Below are 25,138 nucleotides of genomic sequence, written 5' to 3'. Positions count from 1 at the left end.
AGAACTACAAATACATGGGTGTGGCCATTGCTTGAGCTCCAGATCAAACCCAACTGGAAGTTAAGTTCGATTCCAGCTCAGTCAATCGGCTAGATGGACTACGAGCCGAACCACAGAACATCCTCCCTTCCATTACAATGCCGAGTTGAGGCGAGATTGCCAGCGCATCATGTCATTGTGGCGCGTTAAGAGTTGCTTCCCGAGGACAACAGCGTCTCCCATCCTTTAATGGTCCACTCTTGAGCTTCAGCTATTTGTTCCCGAACCACAACCATCTCTTGGGCCCGTCGGTTTGCAATTTCTTGCTCGTCTGCAAGCAAGAACAGCAGCTTAAGCGAATGCGTGATCGATAACAAAGATGAAGCTGCGGATACCTAAAACACTTTAGCACAGTACCGAACAGCCAGCTACTAACTTTACCATCGACTCTGCCCGACATATAGTCTGAAACGCTTCTTGGGAAGCTCGGAGCCTATCTTTATCTTCAATCTTCAATCTCAGTGAGACAGGCTATTCTGACGTGAAAGCGAGAAGTGTGTTCACCGAAGCAATCTCAGCCAAGGTAACCATGTCAGACACAAGTGTGTCGATCTCCGTGTCGACTCGCTTGTTCCAGTCTTCTTCCATCTGCGTGAGATATTCTTCAGAATTCCGTTCCTCTTCAGCCGCTTGCGTCGGTGGTCGGGCAGACCGCAGCCTCCCTGTATCTAGAGGGGCCCTTCGCGACACATCCGTAAAAGGCCTGCCTCGGTTAGGGGTGCTCATTGTCAGCGTATCGACTCTTCAAATTGATGGGGTCAATGAAATTCGGCCAACTCCGCTACGGCGCGAACGTCGTCCTTGGTGAAACAAAGAGAAACCGACTTTTGCTTTTTATCTATGAAATGCACGAAACAGAACTTTAAGAAGTGAATGAATCGGCGCCGACGAATGAATAAAACTTGAATGCCACGCATGATCAATGCAGGAACAGGTCGGCGAAGGGAATCGACGATCAATGAATGGAGCCGTCCCAAATACCGCAGAACCGAGCCTTGGGGCATCGCCAGGAGGGCCAAATGGATACACGTTACAAATTCGCCAAACCCTTGAAGCTTTATTCTGATCTGACAACATGAACTTGTTGGATGTACATGCTCTCATCATGGAAAGGCAGCTTCTCGGATCCTGATTTGGTATTGCGTCATTTCGCCGACTATGTGAGCTGCTGCAGTCAACAACCTCAGAATATACTATCACCTGCCCAAGAACATTCGGGCAGCTTCAGCCATCTCACGCCGATCGCTCCTCCAGGCCACTCTGGCTTCTTTTTGAACATTGGGCCTTGTTACTGTCCCTACCGAGAGAACCCAAATATACTAGAAAATGTGGAGAGATGCCATCGTGCCTCAAACATACCTATCATGCTTGCCATGAACCTCACTCAGCCTTTAATAGTCATACAAACGCCTCGCACGCTCGACCAATCATTCCCAATTCATCCTATCCCTTACGCATTTCCTGAGTCGCAATCAGAAAACCCCTAATCCTCTAAGTGGCAACGTGGGACCTAACCCAAGTCTTCAAGGGCAATGTACCAGACATCGCTGGTGTGGACGTAACCTAGCGTCCTAAACCATCACCAAGCCAAGGCCCTCCCAACCATATTTTCTCCAGAGGCTCGCCAAAACAATTCTGCCCCAAAGGCCTTTCGAGGTTCATGTGGGTGATCTGTGTTTTCTGGGGCGACCCTCGTCCGCCAGAGTTACACTACAATATCTCCCCTAGTTCACACTGCCATAAACCAGAAGCACAGAGAAAGTTCAGCGTAGCTCACCCGACCCAGGAGGAAACGGTGCAAAACACCTGCCCATCGCCGCTAGACGCAATGATCCTCCCATTGCAGGAGCCGTGCCCAGAAAACCCATTGGTGGGGACCGGCGAGCTGCAGACCTGTCTCTAATATTCTTCGAACACGACACATTCATGTGTTTTTCACCAATTCAGCAACGACTTGATCATACACATCTTCACTGAGTTTCGCGCCAGGTAGCCTACCGTTTCAGCTGTAGCGGCTTCATATGAACACAAGTCTCAAGCATTGCTGCTGTTCATTGTTCGAAGTATGACGGCGTGGCTATCGCGTCTCAGCTGCTGCATCTTGATGATAGTAGCAAAACAGGTGCGGTCCTTATCACGCAAGGCTTGTGCATGTGTCTTCTATTATGGCTTCCACAGTGAATACACTATTCCTAAATGCTAACTACGGTCCCAGACGAAGCCGAGGGATTAGGAATACATAATCATGTGGCAGGCTTAGAGAATATTTACAGTCACCGCTACCAAGCATAGCCAACGTATTAGCTCTGTACGAACTCTATAACCCGAAAACGATCATTGAAAGCAAGCATGTGGTCACCCTGCGTACACATTATTAATCTAACAAGTTTGGCATGAGACAGAGCACAAGAATGAAAAAAAGACTCAGCATGGACACAACATCCAGTGTGATACGGGATGCCATGCCGTGAAGTTGGTGAGAGTACAGTCCGGGGACGGCGGGAACTGCAAGTGAGAAGGAAATACACAGCAATTAAACTGATCTACGAATGCGAAGACGGATGATTGTGATGTTCACGCGAGGGGGACCGAGACTGCATGTGAGGAAATCGATAGGTGCCAGGCGTGGCAGAACCACTCCTTCGCCCCTAAGTCGATAGCATTTGGAGCACGACGACTTCCCCGAGGTGATGAGTAGCCACGAGCCGAACGATGTTGGTGCGCCCGCTGGAATTCATCATCGACGAACCGAATTGCCCTTGAACTTGGAGACTCGCTCCGTCTATGACCCGATCGATATTCGTCCAGATGAGTTAGACGTTGTCGCAAGATGATAGGGTTTAGAGTTGACGTGCCACTGCTTTCCCCCGGTGTTTGGGGGGTTGCGCTGGACACTGAATTCACTGACAATGACCGCTCCATCGGTATGCCCGTCGAAGATGTGAAAGTACGGCCTTCCTCCGCAAGCATCCGAACACCCGGTGCGACCACATTGGCCACTGGGCTGTCTGGTGCACTCTCCGTCTCTCGCGAAGAGTCCTCACGTTCGTCCCGCTCACTTTCCTCCTCTCCAGATGCTTCTACCATCTCATCATCATCCGAAGACAAGCGTCCCGGGGACTTAATGTGTAAGTGTTTTGGTCGGGCGAACAAACGACGCCGGAAGGACGTTCGGCGTGAGTTCATCACACTGGGTCTGATAACAGGTGGCCGCCGGGGGGACCCAGTAGGGGATGAAGCCCCTGATCGTGCTGGCGTTGAACCAGAAGGGGAATCCCCAGAAGGTGGAGTGCGCTCTTGGTCACAAGTTTCAGTCATCCCTGCATTCATGCGACTGGCGAGTGGGCTCGATGATGCTGGGGAGAAGTCCTCGCCATCCCCATACTCCCGAGAACCCTCAACGGGAGTCCGGTCCTGAGGGATTTCAACGCCGATCCTTGATGAGGGCGATTCATCACTCGATGATTGCACGTTGTTCCGCTCCTGGTGTTTAAGAGGCTCATGCCCAAGGAGGCCATCCTCCACGCTGATGACTTTTCCCAATTCATTTTGAACGTGGTGCCGGACGTTCTCTTTGACACCTCGGAGGATATGTGAGACGGCCCCCTTTTCATTGTCAAAAGCATTTTTGACCACTTCCACCTCGACCTGATTGACGGTTCCAGTGGAGCTCATTAATAGAAAATTATTGGCGACAGCGTACCTCTTCTCCATCCCCAACCGCCCTCTCGATAATGAGATCTTTTCCTTCTCGCCACTCAGTTACTTCGTCCCTCTGTCGCTCGCCATCTGAAGCTGACGCATCGCCTGGGGGAGTTTTTCGGTCCTCTTGCACACTGTCCCCAAGCTCCTGACCCAAACTCTCCCCTGCTGCGACGACGTCGTCACTAAAGTTTCCTTTCTTCTCATCAACAATGTCGCTGGACATCCCGCTTCCGAAAACCGTTGTCAATTCACCACGTTCCATCCTCTGGACGTCTTCAGGATCGTGGTTGATAACAATGTCTCCTGGGCGCGTGATGCGACGTGCTTGCGTGGTCCATTCTGGTTGACCCGATGGATCCATACTGGTGTGCCGAGACCATGTGCGGGAAATGGAGTGCACCCTACGACCAAGAGAGAAAAATGGTATCGATAGGCCATCTAGAGTAACTACCGGTAAGTGAATAATCTATGCGCATCAACTATGTTACTTACGAACTGCAATTGAACAAAGGACTATGAAGGAGACGATGGGTTGTATAGAGACTGATAGCAATTCCAGCTGTGTCTCTGGAGGGTGTCCTGGCTCGGGCCGAAAGGCGGGCATCTCCTCGACAGCAAGTGTGGATATGAAGATAGCACCAACGCCCATGGGGCCAAAATAGCCGCTAAAGACGGCTTCTCGAAATGTCCTAATGTCTGGGATCCATTTGTAGAGGGCAACCACAATGGGAAGCCGTCGTAAGAGTAATACCAAAACGGAGATGATAACGAGACGCCCAGGTGTGATGCCGACTTCCGGGTAATTGAAGTCGGAAAAAGGTATCCAAGCACCAATGTAAACAAAGCATGCACAATTAAAAAGCAAGTCAATAACGTTAGAGAACATGCTCTCCTCGGTCTTCCTATTAAACCATCCATCGTAGGCAAAGGCAGTTCCGCACGCAAATGAAGCGAGAAGATCATCGGATCCCAGAATTGATGTGATACCGTTACTGAGTAAGGCGAGGGAAATATACTGCGCAACGTATGATTGGCGGTCAATCAGGTCATGCTTTTCGCAAAACTTCATGAGATGGCGCGCCGAGTAACCGAGCAGAGCACCCAAGATCGTGCCAAGAAAGATCTCGTAAGCCCACGTGATATAGAGCCAGTGACCCACTGCAACTGCATCTGAGCGATCGAAAATCAGGTACAATGCAATGAAAAGCATTGGGAACGCCGCTCCGTCATTGACGCCAGCTTCAGCAGCCAGAAGGTGTCTCAAATGCGTCGGCACGTGTTTTTCAGCGTAGCGACCACCAACAACTGCAGCCGCAAGGATGGGATCTGTGGGCGTAAGGCATGCGGCTATGACGAGGCTGCTGAGGAAATCGAGCTTTGGGATGAGGGCGTAAATGAGGGCGCCACAAACAAACCAACCAAATGTCATGACTGGAACAAGGAGGAATGTGAGAGATTTCCAGTGACGGCCAACATAAGCTTTGGGGAGCTCGACGCCAACCGCGAACACACCGCTACAAAAACAAAAAGGGAGTGCACCATCAGTGATGAATCTTTGCAAATTTGGCTGCGATTAACTCACACCGCAAGAACGATCCGAGTGACCTCGATGGTTATTGTATTGGCACCGTCGAGTGATCCGCTACTCCAATCCCGAGGGTTGAAGATCCCCGCGCAATGAGGGCCTATCAGAATGCCAAAAATCGTTGCCCAAACTGCTTCACCAACATATAACTATCCAAAGAATTAAGCGCCAGGCGATGAGCAGCAGTCCATACGAGGAGAAAATGAAGACAGTACCTTCTCCTTGGAAAAAAGAGAGAACATCCCAAACTGCGGAGCAAAAGGATGCGAGAAGTGAGAAGATAAAAGGCGAAGAACTGCGAGAACGTACCACGACGATGAACGCAGCCAAGACACTGTATCCGACATGAAAAGGGTGAGCGTCGATCTGTAGAAGAAGTGAGAGCAATGCCAATCCAGCCACCGACGAAGCTTACGGGGTGGAAGTCTTTAGCGAGCGTCATCGGGGGGAAGGAGAAGGAAGTCGAAATTCAAGCTTGGCAGACGTGCAAAGGAAAATGCATCCAAGAACAGTTCAGGTCTTGTGGTCGGATATGACCGAGACTGATGACGACTTGGTGCGGGCTTTCGGCAACTTTGTTGCGAGAAATCGGCTTCGTTCTTGTGGAGGGACTATCGCCAGGTGAAGGGGGGTGAGGGTGGTGAGGACGTTGATGTCGAGGTCTCAAAGTCAAATATACATATATATTCACCAATGTCCCAAATTGAGGCTGGAGGAGAGTCAAAAGTTAGTCCCGGACCAATTTGAATCAACTGGCGATTTCAGGAACGGAAAGGCACATGATGCGATCATTTCCCAAGTTGGAAATTACCATTCAGTTCTCTCAACTCTTGGTCATGACCTCCAACGCCGATAGACACATAGCTAGACAACCAACCCACGATATCGCCCCCATCAGCCCACTCGCCTGCTACCAGAGATACATTTCATGAAGACACATTGTATTCCTGAGGCAATGTTTACTTCTTCCATTCCCCGCGTGCTTCCTCTACTTTAGTAGACGCTGGGATCCTGCCTACGTGCTTCCATCAGGCCTAATTCATAGAAGCCAGACAGTGAATACATACAGCCCTGGCGGAAGGAACGGTGTTCGTCTCACAGCAACTCATCACTGGCAGTTGGTCACGAAGCTTATCAACCTGTTGGAGTGAGAGTTTGCTGATAGAGGTTGATGTGACCCTAATTAATGGCAACTATCGTTCGAGTCGCTCAGTCGATTCTTGCTTCAACGGAATTTGTTCCCATTAATGGGCCGTCATACATACTCAAAACGTGCAATCCCTAAAGACTCTTCGGACTTGGATGCCTGTCAATTCGAAACCACTCGCAGAGACCCGCAGCCTGAATTTCTTCTTCGCTTCGATGCATGTGCCTGATATCCATGTTCAAATGTCGATCAACTCCAACATGTTTTTTTTTAAATTAGTAATTCACTCTGCTTAGTACGTACATAATATCCTCAGGTCTACTCTTAGTTGCTATCCTCCTGCTCCGGAACGGGTTCTGTTGCAAGGGGGATCGGAGGAGCAATTGATGAACTGCATTAACAAATCCTTTGTGGATACTCTCCTCCTTTACGTCATCCACGAACCGCGATGCCATACTGATAGTATACGATACACTTGACGTCTTTCTCCGAGTTGCCGATTTCGCTATTTCCATCATTTACTAGTACTAGTCCAATTGCATGAACCTGCCCGACGATCGAGCGATCGCTGTTTCTGGCATTCAGAGGGCGTTCCACCGCGAGGATGGTCCTTTCACAGGAGCCCATGATCGGCGTCCATACCGCATCTCAAGCGTCTAAAGATCAGTTATTTTGCCATTGATAGACCTGGAATCTCTTAGCATTAGAACTCCATGGTGATACATTGCGCCTAGCTCCGCCGGATATGCATTCTCCCGCAAAGGAAAAACCTCGAAGATAGTCGCAATGGTCGCATTGATGTGCAGTCCCAGTGTTCGGGGAGATAGAAAGCGCGAATGGTCCCTATCAGGCGCTGCCGCCTCCGGGTGTAACAGATGATCCCCAGACGGGTTTGGCGCGACGGTTCGAATGTTTCAGCTTTAAACACACCGCCTGTGTTGCATCCGACCGGAGCACCCATACCGCGGTTGGTGAGCCTGAGCACCACATATACTCCGTGGTGCCAGCCAACCCCATGGAGGCTGGTGTATCTCGCCTATTTTTCCACCTGAATGTGCGGAACGTCACGATCCCATAAGCACTCCTAATTTTGCAGTGTTTTCTATTTCCATTCGGGACGCAAACAAGCGTTGGGACGCCGGGTGGTCATGCAGACGCATCGTTGTTTCGGAAAGGTGTTGGGACCTCGGTGCTGGTGAAGAAGGGGATCTGCGTCTCGAAGCAGACATCTGGTACGGACCTAAGCCTTTGCATGGTGGTGTCAATAACAACTTCTTGGGCTGACCCGACGACGTGGCAAGATACAGGTTTCGTCCAGCTGCTTTCCTCCACCAGTCCTGATCCCTTCTTCGAGAGAGGGCAGATTCGGGGAATTCGTGTGGTAGTCCATTCTGACACCAACCAATGGACATTGCGATGGCCGATAAATTCCCACAGCACGACATCTGGCCTGTTGCCTCATATTAATACTGGCTACCAAATCGAGGTGATGAGGTTGCTCTGTTGACAGAGTTAGGGTGCAGCTGACGCTTTGTTTCATAGGACGGACGAGGCTGGGGTGGAATATGATAGTTAAGGACTATTACCATCAACGCGCCCGATGAGATATAAACCGCTTAACCTCTGGGGCCGGATGCGCTTGATTTTGGTCACCAGCTGTGTGATTCCACGCCCAATAACTGTTTCCGGTTGGTGGAAGTATGCTCATCCGATGGTGGACCCTGGAGCAGGGACTGCATATTATGCAACTGACTCTTCTAGCGCTAGATACGACAGGGATTACGTTTTGATCTCGCGCGGAGCTGCGCCATCCTCGCCAGTTGGATCGAGGATCCAGGACAACGTACGGTATCATTGTCCAGAGATTGTCGATGCCTACCAGTAATGACCATCATGAGTGGTTCGCACCACGGATCCACATTAGCAACCATCAGAAGCATTGATATCTGATTAGGAGGAGAACGCCAGCATGGCTACGGTCCAGTTCACCGAAGTCAATGCAAATCCGGGGCGGTTCCGTCCTTTAGGGATCAACATCCGATCGAAGGCCTTAAATTAACTAGAATACGGTGTGCATGTTATCTATGACAGCCGCCACGACTCAGGCTGAATTGAATAGGTGAGTCATTTCGGCGCTGACTCCTGACTGCCAGAACCACTTCTTCAGTTGTCCCTTGCCCCAAACTCGATCGGCGAACGCATTCCAAGGAAGATCTTGGCTAGAAAGGAGAATGGCCAGTCGTGTCGGTTGTGCTGAACAGTCGGGTATCGGGTGGTGTACTGTGTCCCAGACCACGGGCCAACAAAGGATGGGAAGTTCCGCTGAATTCCCACACTAGAAACCGGCACTCCACAAGCAATGGCACGTGAGTGGGGCAACTACTACAGCTAGGTCCGATCTAATTTGTTGTCCAGTAGAAGACAGCCAAAGTTAGAACTGAACGATACGAAGTGGGCAAATTTCAAAAGCCATGTCACGTGTCCTAGCGGCGCCTTCATTTATTAGACGCGGATTAGCCTTGAGTGCCCCAAAAATTGCAATTTGCTTGCGGTTAGCATCAGTGTCGCCACACCAACTCAATTCGGTGTTTCTTGGATAGCCGTTCCTTATGGTTTATCCCTCACTAAAAAAAAACCTGTGAGTATAGTATAATCAATGTGATCTCATGATTGCCTAGACCGGAAGGGCTGAAAAGTGCATCGCCGAGATTCACAACCCCAAAAACTTGCTGGAGAATGGAAACGGTGTCTTCACGTAAGTGCGTCGAGCTGAAGTGGAAACTATAGCGGAAGTACGTGCCGAATAGAGCTGAAAAAGTCTAGCAGCTGATGGGAGATGCTCTACATGTGCCTATCGGCACACACCAACTCCCATATGTCGTAGTCTTTATGACGCGGCGCATGCTGCTGGAATCGGGATCGCTTGCACGCAAGTGCTGCCTTGCCGAAAGCTCAAATACGTGCCAGAATGTTCCATGGGTTTTTGCATTCTGGATCGCTGGTTTCGGCGTGTGAACAGCAAGGGTCTTGGGTCTGCTGAGAATCGCGTGACTTCTCGCTGAAAATCACCGTGACTTCATCATCGAACATTTCCTCAACTTGTCAATGGGTATCAAAGGACTCACAGCATTACTGGCGGAACACGCGCCAAAGGCTATAACAGTGTGTTTAGGGCCCATGCCCTGCAAACGTCGCGTGGCTAAACATCAGGAAAACCTCTAGGAACACGACATCAAACATCTTTTTGGGCGAAAAGTCGCCATCGACGCGTCGATGAGCATTTACCAGTTCTTAATTGCAGTAAGGCAAAGGGATGGAGAGATGCTCACGAATGACGCGGGCGAAACTACTAGGTAGAAGCCACAGATCTGCGCGCGCGTCAGGCAGCTCACGCGTTTTCTCAGCCATCTCATGGGGTTCTTCTACCGGACGATCCGGATGGTTGAGCAAGGAATCAAACCCATGTATGTGTTTGATGGAAAGCCCCCGGATCTAAAAGCAGGCGTGGTATGTAGTGAACCTCGGCCAAGTTCTGAATTCACGAGGCGATGTGTGACCTTTTCGATCGCTGCAAACAGTTAAAGGAACGATTTGCCAAGCGAGCTGAGGCGAAAGAAGAGGGCGAGGAAGCTAAAGAAGTTGGCACGGCTGAAGATGTCGAAAAGCTGTCTCGACGACAAGTTCGTGTCACAAAGGAGCATAACGCAGAATGCCAAAAACTTCTTGGTTTGATGGGGATACCATGCTTCATCGTACGCGCTCAAATTTATTCTATATCTTACGACAATGAAACGTCACTGAAATGACCCTGTTTTAGGCACCATCTGAAGCTGAGGCACAGTGCGCTGAATTATGCAGGGGTAACAAAGTATGCAAGCAATTTTTGTTCATTATCTGGCTAGAAGCTGAACTGGCTGATCTTTTCTGTGAGGTCTTTGCTGCAGGATCGGAGGATATGGATACGTTAACGTTCAACTCCCCTGTGTTACTTCGTCACTTGACTTTTAGCGAAGCAAAGAGGATGCCCATCAGCGAGATAAGGCTAGATAAGGCACTCGAGGGTCTTGAAATGAACATGTCCCAGGTACGCGTGTCCAAAGTCCCTGTTTCACCTTCGTTTCATTGGGGCCTTTGGCATTTGAATGATCCCGCAGTTTATCGAGCTCTGCATACTACTGGGTTGTGACTATCTTGAACCAATCAAAGGAATCGGTCCCAAGTCGGCCCTGAAACTGATGAAGGAGTATGGATCACTGGAGCAGGTGATCGTTCATTTACGGGAGAAGCAGGCTGAGAAGGAGCGACAAAACGCAAAAGCGCTTGCAAAAGCGGAGGAGGAAGTGGAGGAAGACTCCGCCGATGAGAACGCGGAGAGTCAGGGTGAGGGTGACGAAAGGGTAGGGAGTGACGGAGAGAAGAAAAAGAAGAAATCTCGGAAGGGCGTCAAAAAAGGGACTGGGGGCATACATGTACCGGATGAATGGCTGTGGGAAGAGGCAAAGAAACTGTTCGAGAAACCGGATGTGACCCCGGCTAGTGAGATTGAGGTACGTTCCGTTCCTTCTTCCGTGTTCTGGTTCGCCCCTTTGAGCCGGCTCAATTATTCCCATTTCGTCATTTAGCTCAACTGGGCACCACCTGATGTTGAGGGTCTCGTCGATTTTCTCGTTCGGGACAAAGGCTTCAAGTGCGTTTCACCCAGTGATTATCCGACAGTCGTTTCAACGTGCTAATTTTTCACGATGCTCCTGGCAGCGAGGACCGCGTTCGTAAAGGTGCCGAGAAGCTCACGAAGATGCTGTCTGCGAAACAACAGGGTCGATTGGATGGATTCTTCGCCAAGGTTCCAGCCAAATCTCCATCCAAAGATACCAAGGGGAGCGATAAGGGTAAGGGAACGAAGCGCAAGGTGAGCATCTGGGCTGCAGACATGACCCTTGATGGTGAATTTGTATCCGATGTCACTGACACTCGCACCCCATCGCCGCAGAACGAGGATAAGAAGGGCTCACAGTCTAAAAAAGCTAAGAGATGATGGACAAACTTATGCCTATATTTCCGCACCTTTTCCCATTCCTGTCTGTTTGTTTCTTGCGTTTCCCATCTTGACTTCGATTTTCTGCCACGGGTACTTGCTTTTTTTGTATATCTCGTATCAAGGGTCCATCATCCCATCCTTTTCGTTCTCTACCGCGGCATCGACGGGTTCCGTTTCACCTTGCTCTGGTCCCTCCTTAATGATATACCCCATATTCGACTCTCACTCTGTAAGTTTGTTCTGAGCCCGACCCCGCAAAGTACTCGAGTTGCCCTTGTTGCGGCACTCGACCGCATAAATGTCTGGTTCATACCATCATCCGTTCCCCCCAGTCCTTCCTTCTTTTTCTCAAACTTTTCCCGACCGTTCGCGCACGCGTGGACAATCTTTTTCAACTCCACGACGCACTGAGCGAGACCACTCACACTCAAGCGCTTCTTTAAGCGCTTTCAATGGTTCCGTCCAAGAACCTGGGCGTGGTACTTTTGTACTCCCCCCTCTGCGCGCTGCTGGGGCCTTGCCTTCCTCTGGACTCCCTGGAGTGCATTCTTCCGGCGAAAATAGGCAATATTCGCAAAGCGTTCCTGCTACGCGTGCAACGTCACCGACTCAAGTAGGTCGCAAACGATCGCATGAGATGGCTATCCGGCACGAGTCTTCAGCTGATGAGGGAGTGCGCCAAGAAATACCATTGCAGTCCCAAGGCGGGTGGGAGGTGACAGCTGAAGTCGACCGCCACAAGGACCGATCAAAACCTCGCGCGCCGAAGTCTCGAGCACCGCTTGCGAACGTCGACGAGCAAGATCTCGCTGATGCAGAAGATGATGAAGACGAAAGACGAAAGTAATGCCGCATGTTGTTTACAGTTCCATTTTTACCGCTAACCTCAAGTTTTAACTCTTTTTCAGGACCCACCGTGCCATCATACGTGTAAAAGTAGAAGACCGAGATGACCCTACGGGCCGAGCTGCGGACTTTTCTGTAGTCTCTGGTCAATCTTATCGCTCTCGCCACTCCTCTTCTCCGTCCGGAGCGTCTCTACGACGCATGTCCACCTCCACAACTTCAACTTCTTTGACGCCCTACGATGTCCCATCTCCGTTGCGGGTCCCCTCCGAGAGCAGTGGGGAAACAGCTCCCTTCAATGCCAACTTAAACCCTCTCAATTTGTCTGTACTATCGTCCTCTACAGCGACTTCTGGAATCCCAAAGAAGAGGCGAGTCACTGTTAGCGGTGCCTCCATTCCCTCCTCCACGCGAAGCATGTATGGTCAAATGTCCGCAGCTGTGAGTCCTATCTCTCCTGCCGTTATTGGATTTAGTGTTCCGAAAACGCCTGAGGCCGTGAACCAACTCCGAAACGCTCTTTCGTTGAAGCACCAACAAAAGGCCCTCATTGAGGCTCGCCGGTTTAGCCAAAGTGTGGGGGCGACGCCTGAGCCTTCAATCGTCGGTACGGCATCTACCAGCAAAGCTAAACGGGGACGCCCTCCGAAGCGCAGTGAGAGCCAAGTAAGCGGAACTGCCGCAAGCCCTGTCTCACCTCTAGGGTCTTCAGACTTCGCGGGAACTACCGCCTCCTTCACCTCCTTCACCACCAACCTTGACACTAACTCACGAGCCTCTTCTCCTGGTTCTGCATGTAATATGGAACATGAACGCAGGCATCCGACCTCAAGCACTCCGATTATATCGCCCTCAACCATGGAGGCTGCGTTAGATGTGGAGATGGAACTGGAGACTGATTCAACTCCATTATTCATGCGACGTCGCCCAGAGGGAGACAACGGAAACCCTTCCCGGAGCGAAGAGGCTGCTGGGGGCACAATCCACTCCGAACAGCAACCACCTTCTCGAAAGGGCCGTTCAAATCCGAAACTGACGTTAAGGACAGACACGGGTCAATGGCCATCTATGGAAAAGAGTGGCCCCCACATCGCTTGGTCCCAAAGCACCGAGGCTCTGAGCCGCGAAAATACTTCGCTTCGCAGTGCGCCCCCGACCTCGACACCAAATCACCTGCAGTTCCGCGATGTCGAGGCCTACCAACCCCCTGGAGCTTCGTCAGGTGTGGGTTTCAGTTCACACTCAAGCCCTACTGAGCGCAGCAGTGTGTCTGCCGGAACGCAGAGGCGCCCAACGTTGAGTTCGCCACACTTTCATCGCCAATCGGATGCACACCTACATGTCCCTCGGCCCCAAAATGCCAGTTATGATGATGCAAGTGGCATGCAACAACAAAGCCATGGGCCACGGCCTGTCCCGCCGTCGAGGACATCAAGCTTCCATTCCCAAGCGTCTTCGGAGCACCTCCCAGCCTCTGACCGTTCACCTTCGTTTGTCCAACTCGAAAGGCGTCATCCGTTCTCCCAGTCTCATGGACAACAAACGACTCCACTTGACTCCACCGCAACCGCCACTACTTTCGCTCGCCCACCATCCCAACTCTCGATGGGACCGCGACAACATGGACATCTAGCACCCCTTCCAGACACTGCCTTGTCCTCATCTCGCAATGGCGGGGGCGCTGCCGGAACCGACGATCTCATCAGTAAAATCACCTTTATGTCCCTGTTTGAGGGCGTCTATGATTCTATGGTGGATGCCAGACGCATTCGCGCTTGGATCGACGACCAACAAAAGCACCAAGCTAGTGCCTCTCCACTTGATGATCGATCTGGTTACGTTCGGGAGCAGGACGTAGCTCGTATTATTGAGGAAAAACTGCAAACGGTTCGAGAGGAAGCTAGACACGAGATCGACTTCTTAACAGGGCGCATTCGAGAGCTCGAACTCAGATTGGAGGCCAGTGAACGACGCACGGTCCGTCGAGTTTCGCGAACGGGCCGGCCGACAACGAAAGCTCACCAGTGGCGTTGGATATACCCTTTCTCGATGACGATGGAAAAACACCTAAACGACGATCACCCACCATTCTCATGGACTATGATCGTGACAAAACGCCTGCGCCAACGGACAGGCACACAGTACAAAAATGATTCTCTTCGAGTAAGTATGAGCAAGTGCAACTTTCTAAGTATTTCTCTACCCATTGTTAGTGTTTATGCCGCCAAATTTCGTGGTTCATGGTCTGCCCATCGGCGAGTTTATTATACCCCGTTCACCCTTTGTCCCCACATTTTATTTGGTTTTGGTATTGGATTTGTGCATTTATTGGTGATTTTTCGCTTCCCATTTGCAATTCCCAAATTCTCGGATTCATCCTTCCTTTGTGTATCCATATTCTCACAGCTCCCTTTGCACCTCGTGATCAGCACCATCCCCTATCGCCGCTACATTCAAGAGGCAACCTTTTTAGGGATTTCGGCACTTGCTTCATGCGGAATTCCTTTGTATTACTTCCCAGACAAGATGCCTAGACCACGCCCTAGCGGTGAGGCCCCTTTCTGAAAATTATTCGGATAATCAGGACTTTGTACATTCTGGTCTGTGTTGTGAGAAGCTGTCTACTTCGTTTTCACCCAAGAGAAACTGGGCATCTATGCAGTCCCTGCAGCCCTCTTCTTCTTTCGTACCTGGAGGACCGTAACGGGAGGTTGTGATTCTTTCGGTTGCCCCTGTGGTCCGGCTTCAGGTTGACCTCTGGCAGGGGGATTGTCCAAAACTATTTTTGCATAGATATACTTCTCGAACAACGTCTCTTTGGCAGTTGTCGTAGGCGTTTCTGCCATTTCGTCGAAGATTGATGAAGCTTGTGGAGATTGTGAAGCAGAAAGTTGTGTATCAGGCCCTGTTTGTGGCGGTGAGGTCTTCTCCGCGTCAAGGAGCCCTCGAATGGCATCTTCTAGCACGTTTGTGGCCCGAACAGCCCGATCCGTCGATCCGAAGTCTAAGTTACTGAGAGTACCCAGAATACGTCCAAGTACTACTAAAGATACCTCGCCTGGAGGACTCGGAGGAAGAGCAGGCTCGTAATGGGAAATGCTCGAAGGAGTTCTGCAGGATTGTTCGGTGTAAAATATGGCTGTGAAGAATCCGGTGACCGCACCCTGACTACACTCCTGACGAAACGCCATGCGTTCCCAGAACTCATCCAAGGGGACGGCTGCTAAAGCTTTTTGGGAGGCTGGGGAGACGGGGTTCGCAGAATTCTTGGAAGAACCAGAATTCGCCTTATCTTCTTTCTGTTGGCCTTCAATTGTCTTCAGACGCTTCGACGGACGGAGAGAAGGGAAACCTTTGGGTATTACGACAGCCTCGGTAGATTCTGAGTGTGTGCAAGCAATTTCGTCAAGAAAGCGTGCTTTGGGGTCATCATTGAAACTGGGTATGAGCTCGGCTATTGACGGAGGGGAATCAATCTCCATCCAGCTAGCACCGCAAGGAGGCACTACATCAGTTTGATGATATGGGTGCGAATATGTCCAAGGGTAGGAAGTAGACGCCCCAAGAGGAGACTTATGGAGGGAAGAAAGTGCTTCGAGGGAAGACATCCCTGGAAGAAGATAATACAGCCTGACCCAATTGGGATCGTTCTTTTGTGCAACCCTCTCGATTACGTCCTTCCACCATTTACACAACTTGATATCTCGTAACACATGTTTTCCCGAGTGTTCAGCAGAGTTTGGGAATATGTATTGGTTTTGAGAGCGCGCAAATAACTGTACCCAAAGATTTGGCGCAGGGCGCGTCGCGGGAGATGCATAGTAGGATAGAAACGACTGAACCAAAGCGCTTGTCGGGTTGGGACGCACAGTTCCTTGCCCTGTAGAATCAACCTTTGACACGTAAAGTATTGCGGAGGACGTAGAAGGCAGTGAATATAAGAAAGCCTCAATAGCGCATACGAATACGCGATGTGTGTCGGGCCCATCGATGCTTTGCTGCGCAAGAAGCACCAGTATGTGGCGAACATGGGCCTTAGGTCTATTATTTGAATAGAAATAAAGCTCCTGATCGCGCATAGCATTGGACACGAGCGTATAAATATGTAGATCCCGACGTCCGGGCAGCCCTTTAAGCCCATCCACGAGCGCGTCCCTCAGCGTCCCCATGTCGGTGATTGTCTTGCTGTGTTTGGGCCGAGAACATAGTCACGTGAACTTGTGAGCCGGAGTTGGCCGAATACATTCCCGCCCTGTGGCCGTGCAACAGCCGTCGTCTTGTCATTGCCAATGTCCTGGGTTTCCAACATGTGCATTCCTCCTGTTGTTATGATATTATTCTGCCGAGTTTTATAGTACATCAGGTATGCTACGGATCAAGAAATGCACAGACGCGTCGGCGAGGCAGTGTTGGGTAAGTTGTGGGATGCTGCAGGCACAATAGGCAGGACTCCGCCCTCTATGACTTCGTAATAATATATCAGGCACAGCGCCATGAGTTGTATTCCAACACCCAGGTCTTCCTTATTTGCCGTCGAACTTTCGCGCCCCGCCTCCTATTGTAACTTCAAATCTTCCTTTCGGTTCATATCACGCTCGCTTCCGTCCGCCTCGCTTCCGTCCCTCGCCTCCTTGGTGTACGCCGTGTGTGGAGCTGCGAAGCTTGAATTTGCTATGCTTACGGACCCTGTGATTGGCGCCCCACTATTCCATTTTTCCACGGCATTATGCTATCCCCTGAAGGGCATGTTTTTAGAAAGCCGTGGCCTCCCCCGTCAAGAAGGGCAAAAAAGTGAACGTCTTGTGCGTGGGCGAAGGCGTAACGGATAGCGTGGCGACGGCCCCGACAGGAAGTCGAAGCCTCTTGATTTGAAGCGAGCCGGTAGATACAACCCCCCCCCAAAAAAGGAGGCGATGGGGCAGGTGGAGGGTAACGATGAAGACAAGTGAGAGTAGCAGCAGAGAAGCGCCAACAAAAGAGAAGAAGTGAAGTTACAAAAACAAGGCATGAGCCGAAAAGAGAAAGACACCGTAAACATCCGGGATCCAACTCGCAAAGGGTAACCAAGGCTAACTGCCTTATCCAATGCAAGACCGAATATTCAACGCCAACCAACCACCCTAACCAAAACTAATAAGAGAATTAGTTAGAAATATACGTCAGAGTCATAGAAAAAGGAAATAAACTCCAGCGTGCGCGGACGCAAGAGAGATCAAAGACTGTAGAGCAACAGCGTGCAGCGGACGCAAGAGGTGGTGGCTGAGAAGCCAAAGCGTACCGCGGACGCAGAAGAGAAGGCACGGAGGCCGAAGCGTACAGCGGACGCGTGTAAAGAGAAAGAAAATAAACCTACGTACCGATCAAGCAGCAGAAATCAGAAATATGGACACAATTGCATACCAGACAACTAAGAAAAACTGAACATCGCGGATGAACAGTCTAAAGACATAAAGCAATGAATATTGCGTACAGACGAGGACTTGACCTAGCAAAGGGCACGGCGGATACCCAGAAGAAAACTGAGGCGCTGAGGCCGGCGCACACAAGTCATATTTAATCTCGTGCCTCCATTAAATTTAAAGTACATGGCATGGTTTGTACTTCATCTTTCACTGCTCTACTGGAACTCATACCCTTCGTTAGTGCCTTTCGCACGATTCTCAGATGACGTCTCAGCAGGTGGCTCCATGCCAAGCAACGGTTCCTTCTGTATTTTCTGAACCTCAATGGGACTCAGAGGGTCATTTCTGCCTTTACCCACCGTACAGAAAGAGTTCAAATTGCACATCGACCTCCACGCGTTTGACAACGAAGGTCTAGATGTTCCCTGTGATGGAATCGAACAACTGTTTAAGGAAGGTTGCTGTCTTTCTCTCTTCATTTAATCCCCACTTTCTGCTTTCGCTGATTGCCACTCGTGCCCGAAATACAGCAAGAGGTGAGATTCGGTCATTCCAACTCCACTGGGGGTCAAACTAACATGTTCGTCTGACCAACGATCCGAACCGTGGCCCGGTGGAGTTGTAGGGACCGACTTTCACCTCTTGCTGCATTTCGAGCTCGAGTGCTAGGCTGATAGGAAGTGAGCTTTTGAAGACAGGCATAGTGCAAATGCAGAAAGTGGGAACTGATACATGAAAAGAGACGGTCCCGACGACAGCAACTCCTTAAATTCCATCACGGGGAACATCTAGACCTTCATCATCAAACACGTGGAGGTTAACGTGGAATTTAAACTCCTTTTGCATAGTAGGTGAAGGCAGCACACAACGGAAATGACCTCTGGCTCCCATTGGGGTTCAGAAAATACAGAAGGGTGTTGTTGTTGTTTGGTGTGGAGCCAGCTGAGATGTCATCTGAACCGTGCCAACGGCAATTTAACGAAGGGTATGAGGGACAATTTTGATCGTCCAGATACGCCCAACCAAATTCGTTTTCTTGGATTTCAATGACATCCTCTGCGAGCGCAAAGATGAAAGGGGTTGAGAACAGACGGGAAACAATTACCAACCTTCGCAGTGGAGTCCCAAACCGGAAGCGTTTTTTTATGCGGTTTAGAGTACAGATCTGGATTGCGAATAATTCCTTCACATTTCGGGGTGCAGAGCAGATGCATGCTGTATCTGGTCGCGTTTACTGAGGGAGGCTGAAACTGAGGGGAGGTGTAATGGGAGGAGAGGAAAGACCGCACCTCTTGCTCATGCCACGTATTAAAGGGGGCAGCACGTTGATTTCCACTTGCCCCCACTTCAGCCATCATAATGACGCCAAAAATACCAAATTCGCGCAAGACATTGTGATTTCCTTACGCCGAGAAGAAAAATCCGCTCGTTCCAACTCAATTGGACAGGTAACACTGAGCCACGGAAAGTGCGCCGACGGAGGTCCCAGACAACCAATGTCAGCCCCCGAGCCCAAGGAAATTCGTCCTCGAAAGAGGAAAGGCAAGGCCATAGCTGAGAATTTGCCAATGCTTGTGGAACAAGGGAAGGAGAGGCGTAAGAAGCGATGTGCCAGGACCCACGAATACTTTGGCCGTTAGAGGACGCAGCACTTCGGTAAGCCAAGGACAGGGCATTCATGGACCCCAAAAAGTCCTCTGCTTGTGCATGAGCAACGAGACGAAAAATGATGGCAGAATCCATAGTGAATCATGTAGAGAGCACGCAAAGAGGGCATCTGTCGGAACATTAAATACTTCCACACGCGGGCGCGTGAAAGTCTGTGGAAAACTTAGGAACACAATGGACGGGCGAAATGAATCCAGTCTCAGTCGCAAAGCGGCAAACCCACGGATGAGACATACCCAATCTCCTTGGGATTTATATATGCGGTACAGTTCGGCAGGAAAGTTCGCCGGTAACCTAGGCATTGGAAACCTAGGTATTGGCAATGATAGAGGACCTCTTGCACGCCCATAAGGTTTTCGCGTCACAAAGATTTGTAGGATCCGCTACGGAGCAGCGGGAATTTAATGGTGGGTAGAGTGCCCAGGCCCAGGCCGGGATTGCAGCCTGCATGTAATTCCTGCGGCGTGCGTACCTCAGCGGTGCTTCTACCAAATCAAAAATCGGATCCTTTCACCTTTGACTTGATCATGTCGGTATGATACTGGGATGTGATTGTATGTAAACGGCCTTTGTCTCACAAATACATGTTCCAGAGCCATCATTCGATAGTACAGCAGTGCAACTTGCGTCGACGATCCAAAGCAGCGGCAAAAAAACGATATCTGGCCTGTCCCAGGGCCCGACTTCTTTAAACAAAAGCTCGAAAACAAAGAGAACCAAGCCACTGACAAGATCGCATCAGAAATCATCTGTCAGCACCATGTTCCTGATTTCCTCGTCACTCAATAGGTCCTCAGCGCTAAACTTGAAGCACCACACGCTTAAGTGACAGGTTGGTATAATGAACGAAGCAACCAACCTCCATTATTGCCTCCATTTCGTCAGTCTTTTCTGCTTCCGGTACGGGGATTTGTTTCTGCTCCAGTTTCGCCACATCCCATTCTTCCTCTTTCTCTGGCCTCCATGGGAGTAGAGTACCTTCTGTAGCTAGACGGTCTGCTGCATCGTTTCCCACGTTCCCGGAATGACCCTCAACCCACTCGAAGCGAATTGTCCCTGGCAGCTTGCGTTCCACCAAAGCTTCAAGATAAAGGATAATGTCAAGGTTGGCGATTTTATTTCCTTTCGCATTCCTGAATCCCTTCTTCCGCCACCCAGGAAGCCAGTCAGTGACACCTTGCCAACTCGTGAGGACATCAGGTAATACACAAGCACAAAAATAATAGTCGATCCCATACATTTTATCGAATACTCTGAATCTGTTCGGACTAATAATTTCTGTTCCAGAGGAGTTGTCTCTAGTGCACGAATGAGAGCCTTGAAGGGGTGTTAAGCTATGCATTACAACGTCTTTATCGCTTACTATAAGCTCTGCCCGATTGTTGGTCTGCGCTCCAGGACATCTCTCACTCAGATTGCTGGATAGCCCTTCATGTAAGGCAGAAAAAAATCATTGACAATTACTCACCGGGGGTCCCCCGCACCCCACCATACGCCAATGCCGGCGGTAGAACCTTCCTGACCATTGCCTTTGCAGGCTCCGTCAGTATAAACCGTGGTCCATCTGGATTCAGGTGTCCCTGGAGTCTCCATTATAGGTGCCTCGACCACCTCGTTGTTCTCCGTAACCTCTTCATGTGCAGATTCAGGTTCAGTCAAGATTGGGTTGGGTATTCCGAGAGGAGCAGGAGAGGGGGATACAATTGCAGACAGCGAATCTGAGTCTGTTGCTCCCGATATTCCTATAAAATCATCTGCTTGATCTCTTGTTGAGAATTTCTTATAGCGAGCGTTCGGCCACCCCTGCTGAATGACTGAGCGGAGGGTCAGCTCAGCACACGTTTAGGCTGACCTTGGTCTGTTCTTCACAATCTTTCCTGATAGCCACAGAGAAGCTGAAGTGACCATCGAGCAGCCGGGATAACCCCACATACCACGTCAAATAGACCCCAGGTGTCTTACCAACTTTGACTGCGTAGTAACTAGTCTTACTCATGGACAGTGCTGACTGACGAGTGGAAGATCGGAAGCTATTGATATGCCGCCAAGGGGTAAAACTTGCCAGAGTAGATGGATGATTCTTATGGCACGTATTGCGAACTAATCAATACTCAGATCCAGTAGCTATGAGTAGGGGAAGGTCGGAACGCATCCTCGGTGTAAACATGCATCAACGCGTCACATCTCGTACGCCAGACGTGCATGGGTAGTATCCAACCCATAGATAAGGCATCTGTCCATAGGATCGCATCAGGTCAAGTCATTGTTGACCTTCCATCTGCGGTGAAGGAGATTGTTGAAAATTCCATTGATGCTGGGGCAACGTCCATCGGTGGGGATCACTTCACGCAGCATCCCTCCATGTCTTACCGTCTGCAGAGGTGCGCTTCAAGGATTATGGGGTGAAGTCTATTGAAGTCGTGGACAATGGCACGGGTATTTCGCCGAAGGACTACAATGCTTTAGGTAATTCCTGGCTGATCGCAGTTCGACTTGAAAAAAAAAATTCCCGTTGCCAGGTTTGAAGCACTGCACGTCAAAACTCTCTAGATATGAGGATCTCTCGACCATTGGTTCTTTCGGATTTCGGGGAGAGGCGCTATCCTCTCTGTGTGCAGTTTGCGACTCTGTGGTTATCACCACTGCCACAAGCGCAGAAGCTCCAATAGGCACCACTCTGGAGTTGGAACGTGATGGCACACTCAGAAGTTCTGAAGTAAAAATTGCTCGCCAGGTATGTCCCTCGTTTCCTACAGAGTTCAAGGCCTATACGTACAGGATTAGAGGGGAACGACAGTAACAGCTTCTGGGCTCTTTGTACCTCTTCCGGTTCGAAGAGCGGAACTCACTAGGAACGTTAAACGGGAGTTCGCCAAAGCCCTTAACCTGCTTCATTCGTACGCTCTGCTTCCATGCGTGGTAGAGAATGATGGTATCCGTCTGTCTGTCTCGAACCAGAGCGAAGGAGGGTGAGCAAGGTTCATCCTTTGATCATCTCCCCAACACGAGACAAATACCAGGAATATAGAAAGAAAGTGGTCCAGTTTCGAACCAGTGGTTCCCCAGACCTTAACTCGGGCGTGTCCAGCCTCTGGGGGCCAAAATGCCTTACTGAACTTGTGCCTGTAAACCTAAATTTCATCATAGAGCCCGAAAAGAGCCTTCTGAAACAAACTGACAACAAAGAGTGAGTGATTATGGACCCATACCCTCGGATATTCTGACCCACGAAGCTAGAATCGAGGTTTCGGTCAATGGGTTGATCTCAAAGTTCTCCCATGGTTCTGGACGTGCCACCTCGGACAGACAGTTTTTCTACATAAATAACCGGCCCACTAATTCGCCTAAAGTGAGACGCTGACCTGAATTGCAGCTTGTCCGTCTTCCTGACGTGTTGGAAAGGTTCAGAAGGTTTTCAATGAGGTTTATCATAGCTTCAATATAAACCAGTACCCGTTTGTGCTTGCTAACATTTCGCTACCAACAAGTAAGTCATCCTTGATATTTTAAATTGTCGCATTTTCAACGCTTAGCTATCCAGACTCGTACGACGTAAATGTTTCGCCAGATAAACGGACCATCTTCCTCCATCGTGAAAGCACGTTGTTGACGTCGATTAAGGTACTGATTCACGAAATGATATCATATTCGGATCCTGAACCTTGCCCACACTGAAGGCCGCGTTAGAGGAACAATTCTCACCATCAAGATCAGCTTTCACGATTCATTCATCCACACACGAGAAAGGATCTCCCTCGAGGACAGAAGCCAGCCAACAGTCACTACCAGCCCGTGAGTTGGACTCTCCACCCCCCTCCCCCTCGTTCCCGGACTCCTCGAAAACTCGCTGCGAACCGACACCACTGTTCACGGAAAACCAGAGAGGCGAGGACGGTGACGTCGGTGCCTCCACATCGGGACCTGTAATTGAAGAATTGTGGGAATCATGTTCGCAGAGTTGTAACAATGTCTCCACATGTGTTAAGGGTTCAATTAACTCACGTAGAGAGGGGTTTGACAACAACGGATTAAAGGAGGGAACGTGTGGTCCCCCTTCTACATCCGAGGACACGTTGGGTTCACCGGAAAATACTCCCGACCAGAGAAAAAGAAAGCGCTCGGCCTCTCCAGACATATTGGAGAGACGGGAGTATACTATTCCCTCATTACGCCCTCCGACCACTTCGTCTCGACCATCCGCTGCGATTCAAACCACGCTCACACAATGGCGAGGCGCCTCGTCATCGAACAAGGACACATCACTCCGACCCATTCAAAGACAGAGCCGAACTGGGTCTAGCACGTTGGCTGATTTCGCCCTTCCCGGCTCGAAGTCATCATTCCAATCGGACCTCCAGTCGTCCAAAATGAACACTATGGATGTTGATGAATTAGAAGATGAACAGGGTGTTATACGGGCAGAAGTCTCGCAGAATAAAAAACCTGTGGACAGGTCTTCCATTTCGCAGCTGAGCCACAAGCAGGGTAACACCGACGAACGCACGAAGTCAGCCAGTTTAGGCATTTCTTTGCAAGAACCAGCTGTCCCGCCTGTAGGGGCCGCAATGGATGGCGAGCCCTCTGCATGTCATGTTGGCCCACCTAAGTGCTTTATTCCCTCGACTTCAACTTTGGAACAATCGGAGAATTCTTGTCAGCCGGTTATCGAAATCATTAAGACAGCCGAGCAGGGTTCTTGGCGGACTTCTACGCTGCGTTTCAATCAAGGGCGTGTGTCCTCAAGATGGAAGGGATTGTTAAGCCAACAGATCGTCCCGACTGTTAGGCCCCAATTTGCCGTCGCTCGTGACCTGAAAGTTGCGGGGCTGAGTAAGACTAACCAGGAGTGCGAGGAAGTTCTCTCCCGAGTGATTGGGAAGGAGGATTTCGGTGATAGCGGAATGCAAGTGATAGGACAATTCAATCTTGGTTTCATCATCACACGGCTCGATCGGCGCGAAGCTCAGATACACGACGATTTGTTTATCGTCGACCAGCATGCTGCGGATGAGAAGTACAATTTCGAAACATTGCAACAAACGACCAAGATTCAATGTCAAAGCCTGATAAGGTGGGGCCCAAGTCCCAAGAATTCAATGAACTGAACCTACGATTTCTAGGCCCCGACCCATAGAGCTTTCCGCGGCCGACGAAATCACAGCCATGGATAATTTAGAGATCCTCCGAGCAAATGGCTTTGAGGTGAAAGTATCCCAGGATGTACCAGTTGGTAAACGGTTGGAGCTCGTTGCACGGCCGCAGAGTAAAGGCACGGTTTTTGATCTCACAGGTAGGCCCACACGATTTGAGCGGTACTTCCAATTAACTAAATGTACCGAAAGATTTGGAGGAACTGATCTCGCTGATGCAAGATAAAGCACCAGGGCAGATGGTACGGTGCTCAAAGACCAGGATGATGTTTGCAAGTCGAGCTTGCCGCAAGAGTATCATGATCGGAAAACCCCTCAGGGGTGGGCAGATGACAACGGTGATAAATCTTTGACGCTGGTGGTCCAGGTGCTAACATGGGTTGGGCTCAGGTTGTGCGGCACATGGGAACGTTGGACCAGCCTTGGTCCTGTCCACACGGTCGACCAACGATGAGACATCTTACTGATCTAAATGAGTTCGCTAAACGAAGTAAGGAAGAAACGGATTGGAAGGCATTTGGACTACTTATGGCATCTGGATGCTAGTTCTGCTACTGT

The 25,138-nt window shown here is 50.1% G+C and overlaps 10 protein-coding genes across 10 annotated transcripts; 5 read left to right on the top strand and 5 right to left on the bottom strand.

Moving 5' to 3' along the window:
- Window positions 1-185: 185 nt before the first annotated feature.
- On the bottom strand, window positions 186-765 carry EI90DRAFT_2906513 (uncharacterized protein; the record flags this gene model as incomplete). The annotated part of the gene is made up of 3 exons (XM_039054252.1): window positions 186-374; window positions 421-489; window positions 544-765. 3 exons carry the CDS (start codon window positions 763-765, stop codon window positions 186-188), a joined length of 480 nt encoding a protein of 159 aa, XP_038921720.1.
- A 1,448-nt stretch (window positions 766-2,213) lies between these two features.
- On the bottom strand, window positions 2,214-6,087 carry EI90DRAFT_3279074 (Sodium/hydrogen exchanger family-domain-containing protein). Its single transcript, XM_039066648.1, has 7 exons — window positions 5,745-6,087; window positions 5,639-5,695; window positions 5,545-5,577; window positions 5,327-5,478; window positions 4,237-5,258; window positions 3,743-4,182; window positions 2,214-3,687 (listed from the first exon to the last, which is right to left on the bottom strand). Exons 1-7 carry the CDS (start codon window positions 5,769-5,771, stop codon window positions 2,614-2,616), a joined length of 2,805 nt encoding a protein of 934 aa, XP_038921719.1. The 5' UTR covers window positions 5,772-6,087; the 3' UTR covers window positions 2,214-2,613.
- A 1,544-nt stretch (window positions 6,088-7,631) lies between these two features.
- On the top strand, window positions 7,632-8,830 carry EI90DRAFT_3035292 (uncharacterized protein). The gene is made up of 2 exons (XM_039058601.1): window positions 7,632-7,705; window positions 7,762-8,830. The coding sequence occupies exon 2, from the start codon at window positions 8,077-8,079 to the stop codon at window positions 8,359-8,361; it is 285 nt and encodes a 94-aa protein (XP_038921718.1). The 5' UTR covers window positions 7,632-7,705; window positions 7,762-8,076; the 3' UTR covers window positions 8,362-8,830.
- Window positions 8,831-9,581: 751 nt separating this feature from the next.
- On the top strand, window positions 9,582-11,511 carry EI90DRAFT_2906874 (PIN domain-like protein; the record flags this gene model as incomplete). The annotated part of the gene is made up of 10 exons (XM_039054265.1): window positions 9,582-9,671; window positions 9,699-9,829; window positions 9,881-9,983; window positions 10,055-10,228; window positions 10,294-10,344; window positions 10,408-10,560; window positions 10,631-10,816; window positions 10,916-11,023; window positions 11,099-11,163; window positions 11,232-11,511. The coding sequence occupies 10 exons, from the start codon at window positions 9,582-9,584 to the stop codon at window positions 11,509-11,511; spliced, it is 1,341 nt and encodes a 446-aa protein (XP_038921717.1).
- Window positions 11,512-11,812: 301 nt separating this feature from the next.
- On the top strand, window positions 11,813-14,513 carry EI90DRAFT_3116904 (uncharacterized protein; the record flags this gene model as incomplete). The annotated part of the gene is made up of 3 exons (XM_039062932.1): window positions 11,813-12,357; window positions 12,423-14,323; window positions 14,386-14,513. The coding sequence occupies 3 exons, from the start codon at window positions 11,813-11,815 to the stop codon at window positions 14,511-14,513; spliced, it is 2,574 nt and encodes an 857-aa protein (XP_038921716.1).
- Window positions 14,514-14,706: 193 nt separating this feature from the next.
- EI90DRAFT_3035276 (histone acetylation protein-domain-containing protein) lies at window positions 14,707-16,556 on the bottom strand. Its single transcript, XM_039058600.1, has one exon. The coding sequence runs from the start codon at window positions 16,527-16,529 to the stop codon at window positions 15,015-15,017; it is 1,515 nt and encodes a 504-aa protein (XP_038921715.1). The 5' UTR covers window positions 16,530-16,556; the 3' UTR covers window positions 14,707-15,014.
- Window positions 16,557-16,907: 351 nt separating this feature from the next.
- On the bottom strand, window positions 16,908-18,524 carry EI90DRAFT_2052558 (uncharacterized protein). Its single transcript, XM_039052484.1, has 5 exons — window positions 18,122-18,524; window positions 17,994-18,067; window positions 17,831-17,925; window positions 17,639-17,709; window positions 16,908-17,490 (listed from the first exon to the last, which is right to left on the bottom strand). The coding sequence occupies exons 1-5, from the start codon at window positions 18,239-18,241 to the stop codon at window positions 17,038-17,040; spliced, it is 813 nt and encodes a 270-aa protein (XP_038921714.1). The 5' UTR covers window positions 18,242-18,524; the 3' UTR covers window positions 16,908-17,037.
- A 1,644-nt stretch (window positions 18,525-20,168) lies between these two features.
- On the bottom strand, window positions 20,169-21,426 carry EI90DRAFT_3012248 (ribonuclease H-like domain-containing protein; the record flags this gene model as incomplete). Its single annotated transcript, XM_039056549.1, has 7 exons — window positions 20,169-20,234; window positions 20,290-20,606; window positions 20,669-20,747; window positions 20,794-20,848; window positions 20,899-21,233; window positions 21,283-21,325; window positions 21,365-21,426. 7 exons carry the CDS (start codon window positions 21,424-21,426, stop codon window positions 20,169-20,171), a joined length of 957 nt encoding a protein of 318 aa, XP_038921713.1.
- Window positions 21,427-21,632: 206 nt separating this feature from the next.
- EI90DRAFT_2906553 (histidine kinase-like ATPase) lies at window positions 21,633-23,105 on the top strand (the record flags this gene model as incomplete). Its single annotated transcript, XM_039054256.1, has 8 exons — window positions 21,633-21,762; window positions 21,810-21,896; window positions 21,950-22,164; window positions 22,215-22,399; window positions 22,459-22,617; window positions 22,668-22,779; window positions 22,833-22,917; window positions 22,972-23,105. 8 exons carry the CDS (start codon window positions 21,633-21,635, stop codon window positions 23,103-23,105), a joined length of 1,107 nt encoding a protein of 368 aa, XP_038921712.1.
- A 1,175-nt stretch (window positions 23,106-24,280) lies between these two features.
- EI90DRAFT_2823134 (MutL C terminal dimerization domain-containing protein) lies at window positions 24,281-25,099 on the top strand (the record flags this gene model as incomplete). The annotated part of the gene is made up of 4 exons (XM_039053581.1): window positions 24,281-24,501; window positions 24,551-24,720; window positions 24,773-24,918; window positions 24,971-25,099. Coding segments are annotated over 4 exons (666 nt in total), but the record flags the coding sequence as incomplete, so codon positions are not given.
- Window positions 25,100-25,138: the final 39 nt, after the last annotated feature.

The sequence above is a fragment of the Cantharellus anzutake genome, assembly GCF_015039405.1.
Source record: "Cantharellus anzutake strain C23 chromosome Unknown EI90scaffold_5, whole genome shotgun sequence".
Taxonomy (NCBI): domain Eukaryota; kingdom Fungi; phylum Basidiomycota; class Agaricomycetes; order Cantharellales; family Hydnaceae; genus Cantharellus; species Cantharellus anzutake.
Note: the sequence above shows the minus strand (reverse complement) of the source record. Positions and strands in the feature narration are given on the sequence as shown.

What these genes read in the sequence shown, in the direction of transcription:
- EI90DRAFT_3279074 (XM_039066648.1), bottom strand. Translation starts at nt 5,771, where the DNA reads ATGACGCTCGCTAAAGACTTCCACCCC. An exon ending in ACTCGGATCGTTCTTGCGGT is followed by an intron (nt 5,259 to 5,326) that starts GTGAGTTAATCG and finishes TTGTTTTTGTAG; the next exon opens with CGGTGTGTTCGCGGTTGGCG. An exon ending in CGGTTGGGGATGGAGAAGAG is followed by an intron (nt 3,688 to 3,742) that starts GTACGCTGTCGC and finishes ACCGTCAATCAG; the next exon opens with GTCGAGGTGGAAGTGGTCAA.
- EI90DRAFT_3035292 (XM_039058601.1), top strand. Translation starts at nt 8,077, where the DNA reads ATGAGATATAAACCGCTTAACCTCTGGGGCCGGATGCGCTTGATTTTG.
- EI90DRAFT_3035276 (XM_039058600.1), bottom strand. Translation starts at nt 16,529, where the DNA reads ATGGGGACGCTGAGGGACGCGCTCGTGGATGGGCTTAAAGGGCTGCCC.
- EI90DRAFT_2052558 (XM_039052484.1), bottom strand. Translation starts at nt 18,241, where the DNA reads ATGAAGAGAGAAAGACAGCAACCTTCCTTAAACAGTTGTTCGATTCCA. An exon ending in GCTAGGTCAAGTCCTCGTCT is followed by an intron (nt 17,710 to 17,830) that starts GTACGCAATATT and finishes ATCGGTACGTAG; the next exon opens with GTTTATTTTCTTTCTCTTTA. An exon ending in CCTTCTCTTCTGCGTCCGCG is followed by an intron (nt 17,491 to 17,638) that starts GTACGCTTTGGC and finishes TTCTCTTATTAG; the next exon opens with TTTTGGTTAGGGTGGTTGGT.